This window comes from Globicephala melas, chromosome 19 (genome assembly GCF_963455315.2).
Source record: "Globicephala melas chromosome 19, mGloMel1.2, whole genome shotgun sequence".
Taxonomy (NCBI): domain Eukaryota; kingdom Metazoa; phylum Chordata; class Mammalia; order Artiodactyla; family Delphinidae; genus Globicephala; species Globicephala melas.
The window spans coordinates 4,144,817-4,165,415 of record NC_083332.1 but is presented as its reverse complement, the minus strand read 5'-3'; the positions used below and the strand labels follow the sequence as shown (position 1 = coordinate 4,165,415).

Sequence of the window (20,599 nt, the reverse complement as noted above, 5' to 3'; positions counted from 1 at the left end):
TGGAGAAAGCAGAGAGAGAAAGAGAAAGAGAGAGAGAGAGAGAGAGAGAGAGAGAGAGAGAGCGCGCGATCGAGCCACACACAGAGTGCCATAGAGAGGACCAAAGTGGACACGTGCAGGAATAGGCAGCGGTGTACTCATAGACCACTGAGCGTGTCAGGTAGAGATCCCGGGCACAAAGACAAGCACGCACATATTCGCCCAGAGCAATAAAGCTCACACACTGGCACACTGAGACCCAGCGACTGGGAAGTCCTAAGAGGGAGGATGAAAGACAAGCCTGCTATTGAGAGACCCTCCAAGACAGAGACACCCGTGAGCTTAAGAATCAGAGACTGAGGCAGAGGGCAGGCAGATGCGCCCTCCGGGCCTCTTTCCCCTGACCCACTTGTGAGTGAGGGGCGTGGAGAGGGCAGTCCAAATAGACTACACTTCCCAGCAGACACTGCGGCGGACCCTTCCCCCAAGTGCGGCTCCCGCCGCCAGGGCTGATGGGAAGTGTAGTCCCTGGACAGGGACAGGCCAATGGAATGGTGTGCCTCCGTCTGTGTATTTGGAGGGGACTGAGCTTCAAAGCTTCGCAGGCTCCCTCGGGGAACCCCGGCGTCTCTTGGTCCCTGCAGGCTCTTGGGTTTCCGGGATTCGGCCCAGTTGGATGCTGGGGCTTCTCCTCTCTTTCCCAGCACCGCCGCGGTACCCCCATCCGGTGCCCGCGGCCCCCAGCCCCTGCTCCGACCCTCGGCGGGCGGCCTGCCCCTTTAAGAGTGGCCCCGCTGACATCACGGCGGGGGGGGTGGGTGCTGGCCCGGCTCCCGGCTCCGCGGCGGCTGCAGGACCCGGCTCCGCTCTGCGCCCGCCTGCTGCTCAGGGGACCCCGGCCCGGGACGCCCCCTCCAGCTTCTTCCAGCCGCCCAGACCCCAGGCTCCGCCCCACGCCTGGGCAGAGCCCCAGTCTTCATCAGGGTACCCCAGGATTGCCCCTGCTGTCTTTTCTTCTCAGGGTCTCTTCTCTCTCTCTCTCTCTCTCTCTCTTTCTCCCTATCTCAAGGTCTCTGGGTCTCAGCATCTCTCAGCCCAAAGGTCTTTGACGGTCTACCTGTCTCTCTCTGTCTGTGACCTCTCCACTTCCAGGACCCCAGAATCTCTTAGCCTGGAGGAAGAGGAGGGATCCTAGATCAGATCTCTGCCTCTCCATTTCTCTCTCTGTCTCTTTTAGGCCATCTCTGTGTCTTCTCCAGTCTCCAGACCTGCGAGTCTCAGAATTTCACAGCCTCGAGGTCTCGGTGTGACTCTGGATTCTCTGCTCTGTCTCTCTGCCGCTCTGTGTGCCCCTGCCCCTCTCGGGCTCTCTACCTCTGTTTCTATTCTCTCTCGCTCCCTGCCTCCCCCATTCTCGAGGCCCGTCTCCCTCCCTCCCCGCATCCTTTCCCCTCTCCTTCCCTGCCCCTCCCCTCCTCCTCAGTAGCCAATGAGCGGCCGCCGGTCCCAGCTCCCGGCGTCGTCCGCCGAGTGAGGCCGCGGGCGCGGGGGGTGGGGGGTGGGAGGCCGGGAGGGGGCCGGGACGCCGGGCTCCGGGGCGGGGGCGGGGGGCGCGGGCACCGGCGACCCCGGTGGCGGCGGCGGCGGCGGCGGCGGCCGGGGGAAGCCGCGGGGCCGGTCATGCGGCTGCGGGGCCCGCGGCCCGGAGCGTCCGCCCAACCGTGAGCGAGGTGAGCGCGAGGGGAGGGTCCTGGAAGGAGGTGGGCGCGGGGGGTTCCTCTGGAGGTGGCTGGGGGACGGGGCTTGGGGCTAAAAGGGGCCTGAGTGGCTCCGGGGGCTGAGATTCTGGCGGTCGGACGCCCGAGTTCGGGGGCAATGGGGGATGGAGGGACATTTGGGCCTAAGGAATCTGGGAGGACGGGGTCCGAGGGTCCCAGAGTGGGGCAACTATACTCTTAATGTCCGAGTCTTGGAGACCGTGGGCACCGGGGAGGGTGCAGGCCAGGTCCTTGAGGGAGGCGGTCCTGGTTGAGCGGGGAGGGCCTGGGCCCAGTAAAGGCAGGCTGGAGTCTGAGAAGGGGTCCCCAGAAAGAGGGAGCACGTCTCCCAAGGTATCGAAGGGAGGTGGAGTTTGGACTTGGGGCTTGGAGAATGGGACCCCGGGGATCCAGAAGCCTATATCCAGGAAAGGCTGGAATAAAGAAGATAAGAAGGAGGCTCCGGGCCTGGGGGGGAGGGGGGGTCCCAAAGGAGGAAGGGCTGGAGGCTGGAGGAGAATGAGGAGATCTGGGCGGGCCATTTCGAGTGAGGAGGAATCAAGCAAGGAAGGAGGGGACCTCCAGAGGGGAAGTGAGAAGGGTGACGTTGGCAAGGTCCCAGCTGGGAGTCTGAGAAGCCAATGGGGGGAGCTGAGGTCACCTACCTGGGACTAAGACAGTCAGGGTGACAGGGTTTTTGATGCTGGTTTCCGAGGTGAGTGGACTGGAAGAGGAGCAGACAGCTAGCAGTCAAGCCCTGGAGCCATGGGACGGGGGATGGGAGGAAAAGCTGGTCGGAGCCCTGCCAGCCTCGGATTCCTGAATCCTCCAGGAGGCTGGGGGTGTGGCGGGTGGGCTGGGGGCACTAGATGCTGCAATGGGGGGGGGCAGGCGGGATGAAGATTGTCTCAAACTCCAGGGTTCTTATTGGGGTGGTGTCAAGTTTCAAGGCTACAAGAATTCTGGTTCAGGAGAGTGGGGTCTCAAGTCTTGGCTGCATTGTTGGGGGGCTGTTGATTCGGGGTCTTAACCTTCATAGTTAAAACGGTGATGGAGATTGTGGTATTCATGTAGGTTGAGGTCTCTGGCTGAGATAGGATGGGGATTGCAATTTGAGCCTCCCAAATCATGAGACTGTGTGGTTTAGGGAAATGTTCTTGATAAAGGGTGAGTGTGGTTGGTAAGGGATTAAGAGCTCCCTAGTTGGAGTCTCCAGACTTCTGACTGGAATTTTGGAGGCCACAGCCTTGAACTGAGGATTTCTTTTTTGAGGGTCCAGTGTTAGGGAGATCTGGGTTCCAGGTTGCATGTTGAAGAGGGTCTGTATTTGGAAATCCTAGTATGGGAAGTTGGAGTCCAGAACCTCTGGTAGGGAATCTGGGGATCTTGTAATGGGGATGGGGGGAATGGGGATCCTGGGCTTCCTGATTCGGGTTTTAGAGCTCAGAGCACTGATCCCTAGTTTGAAGGAGGGTCACTTGTTTGACTGGAGTGCTCTGATTAGGGTGCTGAGATGGGGGACTCCCAGATCATGGTTTTGACGTTCTGGAGTCTCTAGCCAAAATCCTGGCTCCAGGTCTCTGGGCCCCAATATTCTGGGATCCAGCAACATGGGGTGGAGTCCTAGCATTCCAGGTTCAGGGGCCTGCGGGGATTTGGGATGGGGGGAGGGGGGAATTAAGGTTCTGGAATCTTGGATCTGGGTCGTGGTCCATGATCTCAGACTGGGATACCAAACTGAGGTCAAGACACCATGTCAGAGTTAAAAGGTCAAGGTCTTGGTATTAGAATTGGATGTTAAGGGTTTAAACTTAGATGGGAGGTCTGAGGTCAAGGCCAGGGTATGGGGTTAGGGTCCTTGGCTAGCGACCCACTTGGGGGATTTCTAGTTGCTATTCAGAGACAGAGTCCAAAAGAAAGGGGTCAGGGTGTTAGGTCTGGGCCTGGAGTCAGGATTGGTGGCCTAGGTTAGGGTTTCTAGACAAGTTACTGGTTCAAATCCAGGGATGGAATTGTAGGTCAGGACACAGAGGTCAGATTTTAGAGGGTTCAGTTTGGGGATTGTTGTTTCTGGCCTGAGTCCGATGTCCCACGTGGCTGCATGGGGTCTGGGGACTCTAGTCGTCCCATCAGGGCCCTCCACTGCAGCTTCCCGACCCTCAGGCCCCGCAGGGCGCCCCCCGCCGCTGAGGATGAGTCACTGCAGTAGCCGCGCCCTGACCCTGCTGAGCAGCGTGTTTGGTGCGTGTGGCCTGCTGCTTGTGGGCATTGCGGTCAGCACGGACTACTGGCTGTACATGGAAGAGGGAACGGTGTTGCCACAGAACCAGACCACGGAGGTCAAGATGGCGCTGCATGCCGGCCTATGGCGCGTCTGCTTCTTCGCAGGTACAGACCTCACCTGCCCACCAGTCAACTGTCCCTGCCTTGCTTGGGATCCGAGAGTCTTTATCCATAGTGCCATCCCATGGGTGCCAGAAATCCAGAAATCAGTCCTGTTTTTCTCCTGGAGAGTCAAATTTCCACCTGGAGATTCAATTTCTAGCCCTTTATTCCCAGGATCTAAGAACCTTAATGCTCACACAATCTCCAGGTCCCTAATCCCCATAACCTCCTGGAGCCCCTGGCCCCTTAGAAGCAGCAGTCTAAGTTCAGAACTTGTCTCCTGGACAGTTCCAGAGCTGAATGGGAATAATAATAATAAAAAAAAACTGTGCCTCCCAGCTACCCCAGAGACCACTCCTTCTAGGAATCCTGTCCCACCTCACCCCCCAGACCTTACCTCTTTAGGGATCCAGGAGTCCTGGCCCATAGCCCCTCCTTACTTGGGACTCAGTCTTCCAGCCCTGTCCTCCATCCAAGGGACTCTAAGGCAGCTTGCAATAGGAGCTCTCGGACTCCTGCCCACCCCCTTCTGCGACCCCCTAAGAGTAGTACAGACCATGATCCTTGGATTAAACCTCACATTCCCATCCTGGGGTCTCTCTACTGTGCGTCCTGCCCCTGACTGCCTCTCCAAAGCTCAGGAGCCTCTCATCCAGCCCTGCCTTCTTATCTTCCCCTCAGGCCGGGAAAAGGGTCGCTGCGTGGCCTCAGAATATTTCCTTGAACCGGAGATCAACTTGGTGACGGAAAACACGGAGAATATTCTGAGTGAGGGGAAGCAGGGGGTGGGGAGGGTCAGGCAACAAGGGTGCAGGGTGGCAGGACGGGTCCTGGGAGAAAGGGTAGGACTAGAGAAGGGGTGGGGTGGGAGGGAAGGAGCGGAGGCTTGAAAGCAGGCAGAGTGGTTGGGTAAGGAGGAGGGGCCAGGTTGAAGGGGTGGGGCCTGGGAAGTGGGTGGAGTCAACAGGCAAGGGGTGGGGTCAAACCAAAGGAGGTGTGGCCTGTGTGAAGGGGTGGGGCCAGCAGTGGAAGTTTCAGAAAGGGGAGGAACCACATAAAAGAGCGGGGTCAGGGCTGGGAGGTGGGGGGTGGAAGTGGAGAGGTCAGGAGAATGGGGAGGTGTCCTCCTGGAGAGTCCCCCCTCACCCCTGTCTTTCTTCTTACCCCTCCCCCAGAGACAGTGCGCACAGCCACCCCCTTCCCCATGGTCAGTCTCTTCCTCGTGTTCACCGCCTTCGTCATCAGCAACATCGGCCACATCCGCCCACAGAGGACCATTCTGGCCTTCGTTTCTGGCATCTTCTTCATCCTATCGGGTAAGCCCAAGGAAAAGACTTAAAGGCCGTGGGACTATTTTAGGTTCCAGGAACCTGGGGTTCCTCTTCCAATAGGAAAGCCACTTCCTTGCTGTGTAATCCTGGAGGAGTTGCAGAACCTCTCTGAGCCCCAGTTCCCTCCTCTGTGAAATGGAGCTAGCCGCCAAATCACAGCGAATGCCTGTTGGGTGCTAATTAGGTGCCAGGCTCTGTTCTGATACTCACAACAACCCTGTGAGGTAAATGCTATTAATAGCCCCATTTTACAGATATGGAAACAAACACTCAGAGAAATGAAGTCATTTGCTCAGGGCCATACAACCAGTGAGAGGCAGAGATGGGATTCAAACTCACGCATTTCGCCTCCAGAGGCTGTATTTTTAACCACTCCTGATATTTGAGCAATTAACAGATTACAAGGCTCTTTATGTTCTGTGCATCATTTTACTTGAACATTTTTCAACCAGAAAAGTTGAAAGAACCCTGTGCCCACCACTTACGGTCGACCATTACCATACCACAGGTTTGCTCTATCCTGTGTCTGTCCATCTGTCTCTCTACCCATCCATCAGTCTATCTTATTATCATTTTAAAATGCATTTCCAAGTGAGTTGCAGGCATCAGTGCACTTTGCCCTAAATTCTTCACCATGCGTGTCATTAGCTAGAGTTCAACGTTTGTTTATAGTTCTTGTTTCTTTTGAGATTCAGGGTTCTTTTGCATGAGTGATCTCATAACCTTCTCATAACATCTCTGCCCGGGAGTTATTATTAGCACTCATTTGATAAAATGGGGATACCGAGGCCTGCAGTTGTGCAGGGAGTTGCCTAAGATACCAACATAGTGCTGGCTCCCCAGGGGCCCAAGTGTCCTGAGCTCCAGAGTAGAGCTGTTTCCGAAGTGCTTCCCTCCTCCAAATGTCAGCTCAGTCCAGTCCAATGTGGTCCAACTCAGCTCAGGTCAGCCCAGATCACCTCGGCTCTGACACACTTAACTCCATCAGTCTGGCCCAACTAACCCCAATCTATTCTGACTCATTTCTTCAGTTCAATTCGAATTAACTCAACGTGATTTAATTAAACCCCATTCGTGCCCTTTTAATTCAGTTGATACGTTATGAACAAACCCCGCTGTTGGTCTCGTTTCCGTTCTGTCCCTTTGGGACCGCATTCGGCTGCCTCTTTTGACTTGGCTCTGCAAATAGTTGAAGATAGATCTTCAAATATCCTCTCCCCCAGTCTCCTCCCTTTTCCTCACCCAGCTTTCTCCGGGCTAAACCTCCCCCGTGTTTCCAACCTAACCTGATGAGACCTTTTCCCAGGGAAACCAGGGTGCAACCTCTGTGCAAATTTGAATCACAGCATGTAGAGCCAGACACAGAGCTAAAATAAGACACGTAGAATATCTCCATCCCAGAGTGTCAGATGGAAAAATAGTGGCCTAGAGAGACAGAAAGTGGGGCAAGGGTAAGGAGCATGGGAACATTTATTCAACCCACCTGAAACATTAGAAGAAGGAAAATCCCATTGTTCGTGGTTCACAGAAGTTGAAACAAAAGAGGTGACATAGCTGGTAAATGGCAGCGCTGGCATTAGAACCGAGGATATTCTCTTCCCAAAAGCCATGCTCGTGGACCTGATTTGCATCAGGACCTGACTTCCCAAGGTCAAGCTGAGGATCAATGGTGCCTTCAGGGCTGCAAGTCAGGCCTCTGATGTAATAATAGAGTAATGGGCGGGGATTGAACCCCGCTTCCTGAACTTCATTTCATAGACTATGACCTATGCACCCCACCCAAAGTATCCAGTTGTGTGCTTTACAGGTTGTAGGGGGTAGTGGCTGAAGGCACCTGCTCCTGTGAACCTAGAAAGACCTGGGTTAAAATCCTACCACTTACTCGGTGTGTGAGTTACAGCCTTCCTTTCTGGAGCTGTTGAGAGGACCAGTCTTGTTCAGGGGTCAGCAAACTTTTTGCTTAGGGCAAAATAGTAAATATTTCAGGCTTTGTGAGCAACCAGAGGGGAAGCAATGGGCCTGGCTATGTTCCAATCATCCTATGTATGGACCCTGAAATTTGAATTCAGTGTAATTTTCATGGGTTATGAAATATTCTTCTTCTTTTGTTTTTTTTTCCCCACCATTAAAAAAATGTAAAAACCACACTTAGCTCGCAAACCATACAAAGACAGGCAGCAGGACAGATAGTAGTTTTCTGACCCCTGCTCTAGATCACGGACGTGAAGGGCCAACCCAGTGCCTGGTCTATAGCAGTAAGTATTCAACACGTGGTAATTTAAAATAAATACATACACACATACATTCATAAATAGCTGTAGTAGCAACAACAACCGTGATAATAAACACTTTATTGAGGGCCATGGTTTGGGGAAGTTCTAAGTGCTTTGTGCAAATTAAGTTATTTCTTTTTCTTCCCCTCATAAGGCAGATGCTATCATTATTCCCATTTTCCACTTGAGGAAACCGAAGCACTCAGAAGTTGCTCCATAGTGGAAGAAGGATTCCAAACCAGACTTTCACCCTGGCGCTCTGCTGCCCTACCACAGTTAAAAATCCTAAAGACAAAGGAGATTAAAAGAGAGGAAAGGGGGACTTCCCTGGTGGTCAGTGGTTAAGACTCTGCAGTTCCACTGCAGGGGGCACGGGTTCGATCCCTGGTCTGGGAAGCAAGATCCTGCATGCTCCGTGATGGGGCCCAAAAAACAGGGGAAAGAATGGAAATAGTACCAACAATATCTTAGATCTTGGAATGGAATGATCTAGTCCAACCACCTCATGCTCCCCATGAGGAAACTGAGACTTAGAAAGAGACGAGAGTTGCCCGAGGTCGGGGAAATGGTGAAGTTGGCATTCAATTTTGGAGAAAGTGGTGAGAGGGCTGGGGCAGGAAAGGGATAGGGTCACACCGGGACGTTAAAGATCCCTCAGGGACTTGTGTTTGGAATGCACTAGAAGGAAAGAGACTGGAACTGGGCAAACAGAGGAGGAGGCTTATGCATTGGTCCGGGCAATAGCAGATAAGGTTTGAGCTGGGAGGGGGTGTGGAAGGATAAAGGTGACTGGATGGCTTTGAGAGAGAGGGATATTGACAGAAGAATCAATAGAACCAGATGACTGACTGGATATGGTTGGTGAGAGAAGGGGAGGAGGCTGGAGTGACATTGATTTTCTTTTTCCAGGTCATAAGAGGCATGCTTCCCATGCATGGCTCATACTAACCCCTGATCCTCAATCATGCTCTATGCATCTGCTCATTCATTCATTCACTCATCAAACATTTACAGAGACATCTTACATGCCACGCCCTGTGCTGGGTGCTGGTGACATACTGAATCTTTTTTTTTTTTTAATGTGGTGAAAGTCACATAATATAAAACATACTATTTTAACCATATTAAACTGTGCAGTTCAGTGGCACTAAGTACATTCACATTGTTGTGCAGCCCTCACCATCATCCATCTCCCAGAATTTTCACCTTCCTAAACTGAAACTCTGTCCCCATTAAACACTAACTCTCCATTCCCCCTCCCCAACCCCCGCCTGGTCCCTGGCATCAACCAATGTACTTTCTGATTGTATGAATTTGACTATTCTAGGTACCTCGTATAAGTGGAATCAAACAGTATTTGTCTGCACCTAATGTATATTGGAATGCATGACAGTCTGCAGGCAGTCAGCCACAAAACAGCTCCCAGCTACATGTGCGTCAGTGCTTGTCACACAACGCTTAAATCCCTTTAATGGATTTCCATTGCACTTAGAATACATCCCAATTCCTCATGCTGGCTTACAAGGTCTTCCATGATTTGGCCACTGTTCAGACCTCTGGCCTTATTACCTAACTCACTAACACTCTCTCCATTGCTTGTAACTTCAGCTGCACTGGCCTCAGTCTATTCCTCAAAAATGATCATCTCAGCCTCACTTCCATGTTTGGAAGTCTCTTCCCCCTAATTCTCAAAGACTCCAACTTTCCCTCTTCAGAGTTTCTTTCTCTGACAGTGGTACCCCATGTTGCTTTGCCCCCACTATACTATCCATCACATTCCCTATTTTATATTTGTTTCATAGCACTTATTGCTATTGTCATCTTCATTTTCTGTCTCCTTCTACTGGAATGTAAACTCCAAAAGGCAGGAACATGCTCTTGCTTGTATCTTCAGAGCCTAGATGAGTTGCTGGCACAAAGTCCACAATGAATGTAGAAGGGATGCATGGTAAAGACAGCTCAGGGCATTCTGGGAAAAGCGAAGATGCATTAAGCTGACACAATAAGGTGGTGGGAAGGGTGGGAACGACCACAACTTCAGGAGCAGGTGACATCTAAGTTGACGATGCAGAAAGGGCGAGGGGAAGTTTTTCACGTGAAGAGAGAAAAGTGCCTTGTACAGAGATGGAATTCACAGCATGTGTTAAGACCCTAGAAAGCAGCTAAGACAAGTAGCCAGCTGTGTAGCTCTCCGTGGTCCTGAAACTCTTTGTTCTAAAGCAGCTTGTGCCTGTTGAGCTTGGAATGTAGGTGATTCTTGCCTACTGTGCTCTAAGTATTCTGAAGCAGATGTAGCGGAGGGGGGAGGGAGAGAGTTGGATTACAGAGCAGGGAAGGGGGAAGGGAGAGAGAAAAAGGGAGAAGGGGAAAAAAGGTAAAAGAACGTTATTTTTTAGAGAAGCAGAGCCACTGTAAAATGACCAGGAAGGAGAAAGAATGACAAGAATAACTTACCTTTTGACGTTGTTTTTAGACAACTTTCAATTACTAAAAACAAGGGTGAAAAACAACAACAAAAAGCTCTTTCTCTGTTTCTTTTTTTTTCTTATTTTTCTTCTCTTTGGAAATATTTGTCTCCTTCTCATCACCCCTGCTCCTGACTCTCTGTATGGAGAATGTTTGTTATTTACAACTGAAATGTGAAACATGGGACTTGAGGTGAGGCAGGAGTGGTTAGCAGGTATGGGCTTTAGAAAGAACCAGTATCTAAAACAGGGGGATAAAGATTTGTAGGCAGTGGAACAGGCATAGGGAATAAGCCTTAGCTGGGTCGGAGGACTTGGGGATGCAAAAAGGGGTTTAGATTTTGAGAGATTCAGGAAGTAACATAGACATTACTTGATGATGGACCATCCTTGGATGGGGGACTGGGAATCAAGGTATTGTTTCTTTCTTTTTTTTTTTTTTAAAGGATCTTTAAGTATTGTTTCTTTCCTTTTTTTTTTTTTTTTTTAAGGATCCCGTTTAGAGTCACGCATTGCCTTTATTTTATTTTATTTTATTTTATTTTATTTTATTTATTTTTGGCCATGCCTCATGGCTTGTGGGCTCTTAATTCCCGGACTAGGGATTGAGCCCGGGTCCCTGGCAGTGAAAGCACCTACTCCTAACCATTGGACCGCTAGGGAATTCCCTAGGTATTCTTTTCCTATAAACCTGCTCATCTTTCAAGACCTATAGCAGATGTCTTCACCATGTAACACTTCATGGGCCCCCTCTTCTTGAACATCAAAATTATGGAATACCAGAAGTTGAAAGTGCTATGGAAGTTCAGCAAAAGCTAATGCTTAAAGGAGACAGAGGAATGGGGATTTAGAGTGGACTTAAAAGGGAAAAGCAGCTAACGAGCTCGAAGTTCCAGGTGCATGGCAAGTATATTCATCCATTCAACCAGTATTTATTATCTGCTGGATCTTGCACCAGGTGCTAGGAATGCAGTAGGAAACAAGGTAGACGAGTTTCAAGCATCCTAGAGGAAGTGGAGGAGATTCATGACTAAAAACTACAAATAGATAGAAAATATAATGTTAGGTAGTGACAAGTGCAACAAAGATAAATAAAACAGTTAAGGGGAAGGAGATGGATGGGAACGTCATTATTTAATCTTACCTCAATCACTCCAAATTTTTAAAGAAAACTCTGAAATCTGTAGAATAGTACAGTGAACACTGGTACTTCTTCCACCTAGATCCACATAGATACTTGCATTTTGCTGAAGTTTTGCTATATTCCGTCTCTCTCTTTACACACAGTTTGGTTTTTGTTTGTTTCTGGCTTTACCGTTTGAAAGTAAGTTGCAGGCATCGTGATCGTTCATCTCTAACCATTTTAATATGCATCTCTTAAGAGTAATGACATTTTCTACATAACTACAACACCATTATCAAATCTAGAAATTTTACAATAATTCCATAATATAATTCATTCCATTTTCAAACTGTCCCAGTTGTTCTAAGAATGCCTTTTATAGCTTTTCCCCCAGAACCAGGATTCAGTCTGTTTACGCGTAGCATTTAGTTAATTCTCTTTTAGTCTAGAATAGTTTCCATACTATATTTTTTTACAACACTGACTTTTAAAATATATTTCATTATAAAAATATACAAAGGATAGTATAATTTGCCATGTACCCTTCACTCAGTTTCAACAATTATCAACATATGGTGAATCTTTTTTTAGTCATACTGCCATACCTCCCTTCTGTACTTCACTACATGATTTTAAAGTTGGTCTCAAACATTAAATCGTTTTATCCACAAATATTTCAGTATATCTCTGAGAAATCAGTACTTTGTTATTTAACTAGCCACAGTGCCACTGGCATGCCCAAACAAGTAAGAATAGCTGCTTAATATAAATTAATATCTAGTTAGTGTTCAACTTCCCCACTTGTCTCATAAATGCCTTCTTTTTTTTACCATTAGTTTCTTGCAGACCAGGATCCAAATTCCACTTGTGCATTTAGTTGATAGATCTCTGAAGCCTCTTTTAATCTATAACAGTCCTTCTCCTTCTATTTTTTTCCTTGCCATTTATTTGTTGAAGAAATCTAGTCATTTGTCTCATAGAATTCCCACACTCTAGATCTTTCTAATTGTGTTTTTGTGATTTAATATGCTCCTCCATCCTGTGTTTTCCTGTAAAACTGTAGATCAGATCCAGGTTTGATTTTTTTGGGGGTGGGTGGTGGTGATAAAGTACTTCATAGATAGGTGGTGCTATTATGTCCTACTGTATTGCATCAGGAGACCTAATACTATCTGGTTGTGTCGCTATTCGAGATGTTAAGATCAGACACTTGCTTAGTATTACAGCTTGGCTCATACCATTGTCATTTTGAAATATGCAGGACAGGGTGTCTTGTAGAACACCCCACATCCCACATTTATTTGTTTCCTTGTGGCATCCTTTGATTTGTTCCTCTTTCTTTGTATTTTCTGTAGCCTGGAAGTTATGTCCAGGGTAGAGACTTGATTAGATTCTGGTTAAATATGTTTGGCAAGATTTAGAGGTGGTACCACGTTCTTTACAGCCCATCCCTTCAGGTAGCAAATAACATCACGTTGTTCCTACCGGAGTGGAACAAAGTTTGAACCCTTGGAAAAGGGGGTGATCATTAGAGCTCTCCACTGAAAAGGTACATTTTTCTCTTTACAACGAATAAGTCATTTGCAGGGTAACATTTTGGCACCTTGGGGGAAAAATCCTGTTTGGGGATGTCCATTTTATTCAAAATGTGTTGCTTTGGAAAAATTTTAAACATACAGAAAAGTTGCAAGAGTTATACAAGGAACTCTCATATATTCTTCACTGGGACCAATTTATAACATTTTCCACATTTGTATTTCTGTTTCTTTGTATCTTATGTGTATATATCTATATATGTATATATTATGTAACTTATATTATATTATATTATATTATTATATAACCACCTGAACATAAATTGCAAACACTTCACTCTTAAATACGTCAGCAATTATGTCCTAAGCACAAGTGCATTTTCTTTCCTAACCACAGTACAATCATCAAATTCAGGAAGTTTAACACTTATACAGTATTACAGCTGATACGCAGTTCATTCAAATCTCACCAGTTGTCTCCACACTGCCTTTTATAGTCAGTTTTTCCCCTGATTCAGGATCCAGTTCTGTTTTTCCTTGCTGTATCTCTTTCGCCTCCTTTCATCTTTTATATAGTTCCTGTACCTTTAAAAAAAAATCTTTCTTGTTGATGTTTTTTTGAAGAATGCAGCCAGTGTTTTGTAGAACACCCCACAGTTCCCACAGGAGTGGATCCGTGTTACAAATTACCAGTAGGGACACTACATAAACGAAGTAGCGTCACGATCACATCAGGAGGTCGGGGTGTCCGTTTGCCCCATTATTGGTGATGTTAGCTTTGGTTTCTTGGTTCAGATGGTATCTGTCAGGTTCCTTTATGATAAAGGAAGTTTTCAAAAATCTTCATAATTAATAGATATTCCATGGGGAGATTCTGTCATACAGTGATTTAATGTCCACTGTCGACGATGCTTGCCTAAATCCTAATATTACTACAAGGGTTGCAAAATGGTGTTTTCTTAACTCTGTTGTTCTATCTACATGGATGTCACCGAAAAGAAGAATTTGTTTTTTTTTTTTTTGGCCACGTGGCTTGTGGGATTCTAGCTCCCAGACCAGGGATTGAACCTGGCCCCTCAGCAGTGAAAGTGTGGAGTCTTAACCACTGGACTGCCAAGGAATTCCCAAATTTTCTCTTTTCGTTTATTATTTATTTCCTTAAAGAATATATCAGTATGGATTCACATTTTTTAAAAATTCAGTGTATTGTATGTCATGACTTTTAGTATTCATTTTGATGTTCAGATTGTCCCCAGTTGGGCTATCAGGAACCTCCTTCAGATGAGTTCCTGTGTCCTTTTTTGACATGTCTCCATTTTGGTTTTGAGTACTTCCTTATTTTGTGGTACCAGTACACCTTTACTGCCCCTGCCTCAGGCTTCAAATGAGCTGTTTCTTCCTAGCTCCTGATGTAGTGGGGGTGATAGTAGAGACCAAAATCTGGGTGCTAGGTGTGCTCATTGCTGCTGGGGTGTCACTGCTCCTAGGATGTTTCAGGATACGAGCTGGGAAATTACATATATTTGTAAAACAGGAGTTTATACTGACACCACAAGGGTCTTTCTTGACTTACTCCATTGTGATTTGTATCTTCCTTCTTTCGGAATGAGATCTCCACCTCCCCAAAACATCAGTATATTTGCACATTTGCTCAACCCTACTATCCACACAGAATAACTTAAGTACTGCTACCCCTACACCACTCCCAATAAAAATTTATTAAATACAGTTCAAGATTTCTTCACAGACCTTTCTGTCTTTAAACTGAGATATATATTCAAAGTACTTTGTCCAAAAGTTACTTGGATTACTACTTCCCCCCTCCTGTGGTTGTATTATTCATCTGATATAAATTAGCTTCATTTATTTTTGTTTGTATTCAATTTGTTGTTTTCCCCATCCTGGTTTTTTTTTTTAATAGATTTATTTATTTTATTCTTGGCTGCGTTGGGTCTTCGTTGCTGCGCGTAGGCTTTCTCTAGTTGCAGCAAGTGGGGGCTACTCTTTGTTGCGATGCACAGGCTTCTCATGGTGGTGGCTTCTCCTGTTGCGGAGCACGGGCTCTAGGCACGCGGGCTCAGTGTTTGTGGCGCATGGGCTTAGTTGCTCTGTGGCATGTGGGATCTTCCCGGACCAGGGCTCGAACCCGTGTCCCCTGCATTGGCAGGCAGATTCTCAACCACTGCACCACCAGGGAAGCCCCAGATCCTTGTTGATTTTATCTTTTGAATATATAAAATATTATCATAGTTCCAAAGGTCAAAATTATGCAAAAATATATACTCAGAGGAGTGCCACTTCCTTCCCATCTCTTCCTTCCTATTCTCACCTACCTAAAGTAATCAACTTCATGTTTGTTTCCCCTCCTATGTCTCTTTTTGTAAAAATAAGCAGACGCATATATGTATTTTATGTACCTTTTTGGGGCTTAAAAGCTAGCATTCTGTATAGTCTTTTTAAATAATTAGTGATATGGTCTGGAACTATCACTGAACTGCATATCTGTTCCTAGAGATCTTCCTCATCGCCCTTTCATAGTGGCACAGTACTCTGTTATGTGACGTTTTATAGTTTATTCCATTAATCTTCTATGTAAGGGCATCTAGGTCATTTTTAATGTTTTGCAATTATGAATAATGCTGCAGTGAATTAACTTGTACATATGTGCTTTCATATTGTTGGACAGGTATCTTCAGGGTCAATTTCTAGAAGTGGGATTGCTGGGTTAAAGGATAAATATATGTGTGGTATTGTTAGACATGGCCAAACTCCCCTCCATAGAGGTTGCACCATTCATTTTGCATCCCCACCAGCAATATATAAGAGCTTCCATTTCCCTGCCTCACAAAGAGTATGTTGTGACGCTTTTTTTGACGATCTGATGGATGAGAAATGGTATGTCCTCATCGTTTTCACCTGCATTTCTCTAATTCTGAGTGAAGGGGCAATTTTTTAAAACAAGGAGAGCATAGAAGTCCTTTCTAAAGAGGTGACAAGGAATAAGAGATCTAAATGAAGTGACAGATACCGGGGGTTAGGATGCCGTGCTTCCACTGCAGGGGGAGCAAGTTCTATCCCTAGTCGGGGAACTAAGACCTCACATGCCATGCGGCCAAAATAATAATAATAATAAATGAAGTGACAGAGAGAGACATGTGGAAATCTGGGGGAAGAGCATTCCAGTTCAAGGGAACAGGGAGAGCAAAGGCCCTGAGGCAGAAATGAGCTTGTGTTCAAGCAAGAGTGGGACCTAAGTAGCAGGTGCAAGGAGAAATGGCTAGAGATGAGTTTGGCAGGTGACCCTGTAGGCATTGCAGTCCAGGGGTCAGGTACATGTTTCTGTAAAATGCCGGATAACAAATATTTTCAGCTTTACTGGCCGTACAGCCTCTGCCGCAGCTACTCAGTTTTGCCGGTACAGCCATAGGCTAAATGTAAACAAATGGGCGTGGCTGTGTCCCAACAAATGTGGACCCTGAAATTATAAATTCATATGCTTTTTAAATGGAGACATTATAATTCACACAACATAAAGTTCATATATTCAGCAGTTGTAGTCTATTCACAAGGTTGTGCAACCATCTGCATGACCTAATTTTACCACATTTTCATCACCCCAAAAAGAAACCTCACTCCCTTTAATAGCTAATCATGATCCCCCCTCCACCCCACCCCCTGGCAACCACTAATCCACCTTCTATCTCTATGGACTTGCCTGTTTCGGACATTTCATATAAATGGAACCATACAATATGTGCTCTTACGCATCTAGCTTCTCTCCCTTAGCACAGTTTCTAGGTTCATCCGTGTGGTAGTATAAATACGTACTTCATTCCTTTCTTTGGCTGAATAATATTCCTTTATATGGCTATACCACATTCTGTTCGTCCATTCAGTTGATAGACGTTTGGGTTGTTTCCACTTTTTGGCTATTATGAATAATGCCGCTGCAAACATTCGTGCGCAAGTTTTTGTGTGAGCATATGTTTCCAGTTCTCTTGGGTAAATACCTAGGAGTGGAATCGCTGGGTCATATGGTAATTCTATCTTTAACACTTTGAGGAACTGCCAAATGAAATTCATATACTTTTTACGTGCCACAACATAGTCTTCTTTTGATTTTTTCAACCATTTAATTATATAAAAGCCATTCTTAGCTAGTAGGCCATACAAAAACAGGAGGTGGGCTGGATTTAGCCCTGGGCGGTCATTGTGTTTGCTAACCTCGTTTGTAGGCAGTGGAAGGAATTTAGATTTATTCTGGGTGCGACGGGCACACGAATGTTTATTTGTAGGATTCTAGGGGAAGATGCTGATGAGGATTACTTGGATTAATTTGGGGGGAGGGATTTTTATAGCCTCTTTAAGCCACCCTACGTATGGCTATCGCTCTGCATGGCTACTGCTTAAAAGAAAGTTCAGCTTGAAGAAGTGATAGTTGCCTCTTAAAATTTTTCAAATCAGACCTCTCCTCTCCACCTTCTCCATGTGCCTCTATTTCCTCCGCTGTAAATGGAGATAAAAATGGTACCAATTTGAAAGTGTTGTGAGGTTTGAATGAGTTAATGCATATATAACACTGAGAATGGTGCGTAGCTTAGAGCAAGACCTATATAAGCAGTTGCTATTATTATTATTGTTACTGATGTTGTTGTTGTTGCTATTATGATCTATACAGCTTCAGCTCAGCTTCATCCTCCTTCCCTTGGAATATCACAATATCCAGTTTCTCCCTTCCAATCTCTTCCCAGAACCAATCAGCCCCACAAGGATCTTCTAACACTTCGATCTGGCCTTGTCCTTCCTCTGCTTCAGACCATCCATGGCTCCCTAGTGCCCTTGGCATTGATGCCAAGCTCCTCAGCCTGGCATTCGAGCCTCATCATGGCAATGCCCCTGCCCCCTTCTCTGGCCTCATTTCTTGTGGCTGTGGTTCATGTTTTAGCTACGTGGAGGGATCAGTTCATTGTTCCCCCTCCAACTCTTTGCCCATGCTGTCCCCTCCGCCCTGCCTGGAGTGGTATAATGGTAAACCCTAATTCTTCCCTGGGCCTCATCCTTTAGGACTTCGACAAAGTCATGCTTCCAGGAAGCTTTCCTTGGCTCCCCCCACCCTTGCCCCAGGTGGGCTTGGTGCCTCTTCTGGACCCACAGAGCTCTGTGCTACTGTTTTCTTTACAGTACATGTCACCATGGATGTGACTGTTGATCAGTGTTCATGTTTGCCTGCCCCAATTGCATTGTGAGCTCCTGGATGGCAGATTAGGGGTGGGGGTGGGAGGGAGGAGGAGGCTGTTGATTTATCTCTGGGCTCCCTGCACCCAGCCGAGGCCCAGCACACAAGGAACTTCAACGGATGGAATTTAGTCCAGGGGAGAGCAGGGAGGAGAGGGGAGAGGATGGCGGTGAGATGCAGGGGGCCTGGGGCTGGGGAAAGGGGCCCACTGCTAATGGGCCAAGGGCACCCCTCTCCTCCCCACAGGCCTCTCCTTGGTGGTGGGCTTGGTTCTTTACATTTCCAGCATCAACGACGAGGTCATGAACAGGCCCAGCAGCTCTGAGCAGTATTTCCACTATCGCTACGGGTGGTCTTTTGCCTTCGCAGCTTCCTCCTTCCTACTCAAAGAGGTGATGTCTGTGGGGCCCAGACTCTAGAGTTTTGAATGGGGGGGGGTTGGGGGGGAGGGCATGATTCCTGGGTCCAGGAGGAAGAGGAGGCTGTGGGTGTAGACTCTGAATTAAAAGGAGGTGGTGGCTGAGGTCCTAACCCCTGGGTCCTGGAGGAGGAGGGTCTGGGAGCTCCAACTCCTGGGATCCTGGGGAGGAGGTGACTGGGGCTCTACTTCCTGGGTTCTGGGAAAGGAGGAAGCTGGAAGCCTGGAATCTTGGGTCCTGGGAGAGGAGGGACTGGGGGTCTTGAGTTTTGGGGTCAGAGGGAGCCCGGGGCCAGCCTCTGCGACTCTGACCCTGCCTTGCCACAGGGAGCTGGCGTGATGTCCGTGTACCTGTTCACCAAGCGCTACGCGGAGGAGGAGATGTACCGTCCGCACCCGGCCTTCTACCGCCCGCGTCTCAGCGACTGCTCCGACTACTCGGGCCAGTTTCTGCAGCCCGAGGCGTGGCGCCGCGGCCGCAGTCCCTCCGACATCTCTAGCGACGTATCCATCCAGATGACGCAGAACTACCCTCCAGCCATCAAGTACCCGGACCACCTGCACATCTCCACCTCGCCCTGCTGAGGCCCCGCCCCCGGAGGGCCCCCCTTCCTCCTCTTCCTCCTCCTCCTCTTCCTCCTACTCCTCATGGGTCTCCCCACAACGCAGCTGCCCCTCAAGTCCTCGGGACTCCTCGTCCCACCCGTAGGACGCTGCGCACGCGTTAGCCCCGCCCTCTTCCCAGTGGCCCCGCCCCGTCACCATAACCCCTCCCTCTTTCCTGACCGCTCCACTTCATTGGTCCCTTCCACTTCCAGATGACACCTCCTTCTAGATGACCCGCCCCTTTTCCTTAGGCCACTCCTCTCCCGGCCTAGTACCGCCTCCCAGGTTCCTCTGCTCCTTGGGCAGAGCGGCGGAGCGCGCCCACCTCCGCGAGCCATCCATCCCTCAGCCTTCCGCCTCGCTGCAGGGGCTCTGGGCAGGAGAGTAGGTTCCAGCTGCCGCCAGAAATGCCAAGCATCCTCTTCTGCTCTCTGCCCTGGCTTCTCTCTTTCCCGGCCCAGTCTCACCTCCGGACTTTCGTGGTCCTCGGGTGTAGTGCGGCCGGGGTGGGGCTGGAGGCCGCAGGTATGGTGTCCCCTCCCCCACTTCCCCACCCACGGGAGACCCCATTCTTTCTCACCTGCTGGACGCTTCTCGGCCTTTTGAAGGTTACCTGCCTTTTCGAGGGCTCTCTCTAACGGCTTTTCTTGCTCTCTCAGCTGACCTTGGCTTCTTTTCCTTCCTCTGTCTCCCGGCCTCCTCTTCACCCGCTCATCCAAAGCCCGTCGGTGCATCCAGCCCCACATACCACGCGACAAGAATGGAGACCCTAGGGTGGAGGGAATTCCTCCACGCCATTTCCACGCCTGTGCCCGCCTCTTCCCCCTCGAGGCCCCGTCGGGGGAGGGAGAGGCAGTAGCGGGGGTCGACGCCCCCCAAACCTCCAAGTCTTCCATTTTCTGGCCCTCCCCCTCATTGAAGTCCCCCTTCCCATCTCAGACCCCCAACTCTGGCCTCTTTCAAGGGTCCGTCCGCCCCCTTGGACAGATGGGGGGGTCACCAGAAACTCACCCACCCCCTTATTAGGGGAGGAGGGGCGAGGTAGCACAGTGTTGTACACGGAACTAGAAAGGCCCCCTGGGTGGGGGGAGGGGGGCAGGGGAGGGACGGGGGCTTTTAGATTGCATCTTAGGTGGGAGGGGGGAGGGGGGACCGCAGCAGTTAACCTGTCTTTACGCAGCGATTTTTAACGAGGCTGGGGGGAGGGGGACTTTGGGGGTGGGGAAGGGATGGGGTGGGGGGCCTGGCTCTGTTATTTACCGTGTATCATATGTAAATACCGACAGAAACTTCAATAAACTTTATTTCAAACACGTCTCTGCCTGCCCAGGGGGAGGGCATTGGATACCGAGGGCGGGTCCAGGTCTCCACCCTGGCGGGGTGGGGGAGAGGCTGTGGCTAGAGTGCTACAAAATAAGGTTAGATGGTTGTTTGTTAAATAGCTTAATCATTGTAATTAACAGCCTCACTTTATAATTCAGGCCATGTAAA

The 20,599-nt window shown here is 48.6% G+C and overlaps 1 protein-coding gene across 2 annotated transcripts; it reads left to right on the top strand.

Annotated features, from left to right (window-relative positions):
• Nucleotides 1-1,619: 1,619 nt before the first annotated feature.
• Nucleotides 1,620-20,193, top strand: CACNG7 (calcium voltage-gated channel auxiliary subunit gamma 7). Of its 2 annotated transcripts, XR_011377007.1 has the most exons (7): nt 1,620-1,709; nt 3,900-4,124; nt 4,803-4,889; nt 5,297-5,437; nt 18,331-18,476; nt 18,830-19,633; nt 19,768-20,193. XR_011377007.1 is itself a non-coding variant. In XM_060289663.1 (6 exons), the coding sequence occupies exons 2-6, from the start codon at nt 3,929-3,931 to the stop codon at nt 19,085-19,087; spliced, it is 828 nt and encodes a 275-aa protein (XP_060145646.1). In that variant the 5' UTR covers nt 1,620-1,709; nt 3,900-3,928; the 3' UTR covers nt 19,088-20,193. The 2 variants fall into 2 exon arrangements, 1 of the variants encoding a protein (XP_060145646.1); XM_060289663.1 differs by having other exon boundaries at nt 18,830-20,193.
• The last annotated feature ends 406 nt before the right edge of the window (nt 20,194-20,599 follow it).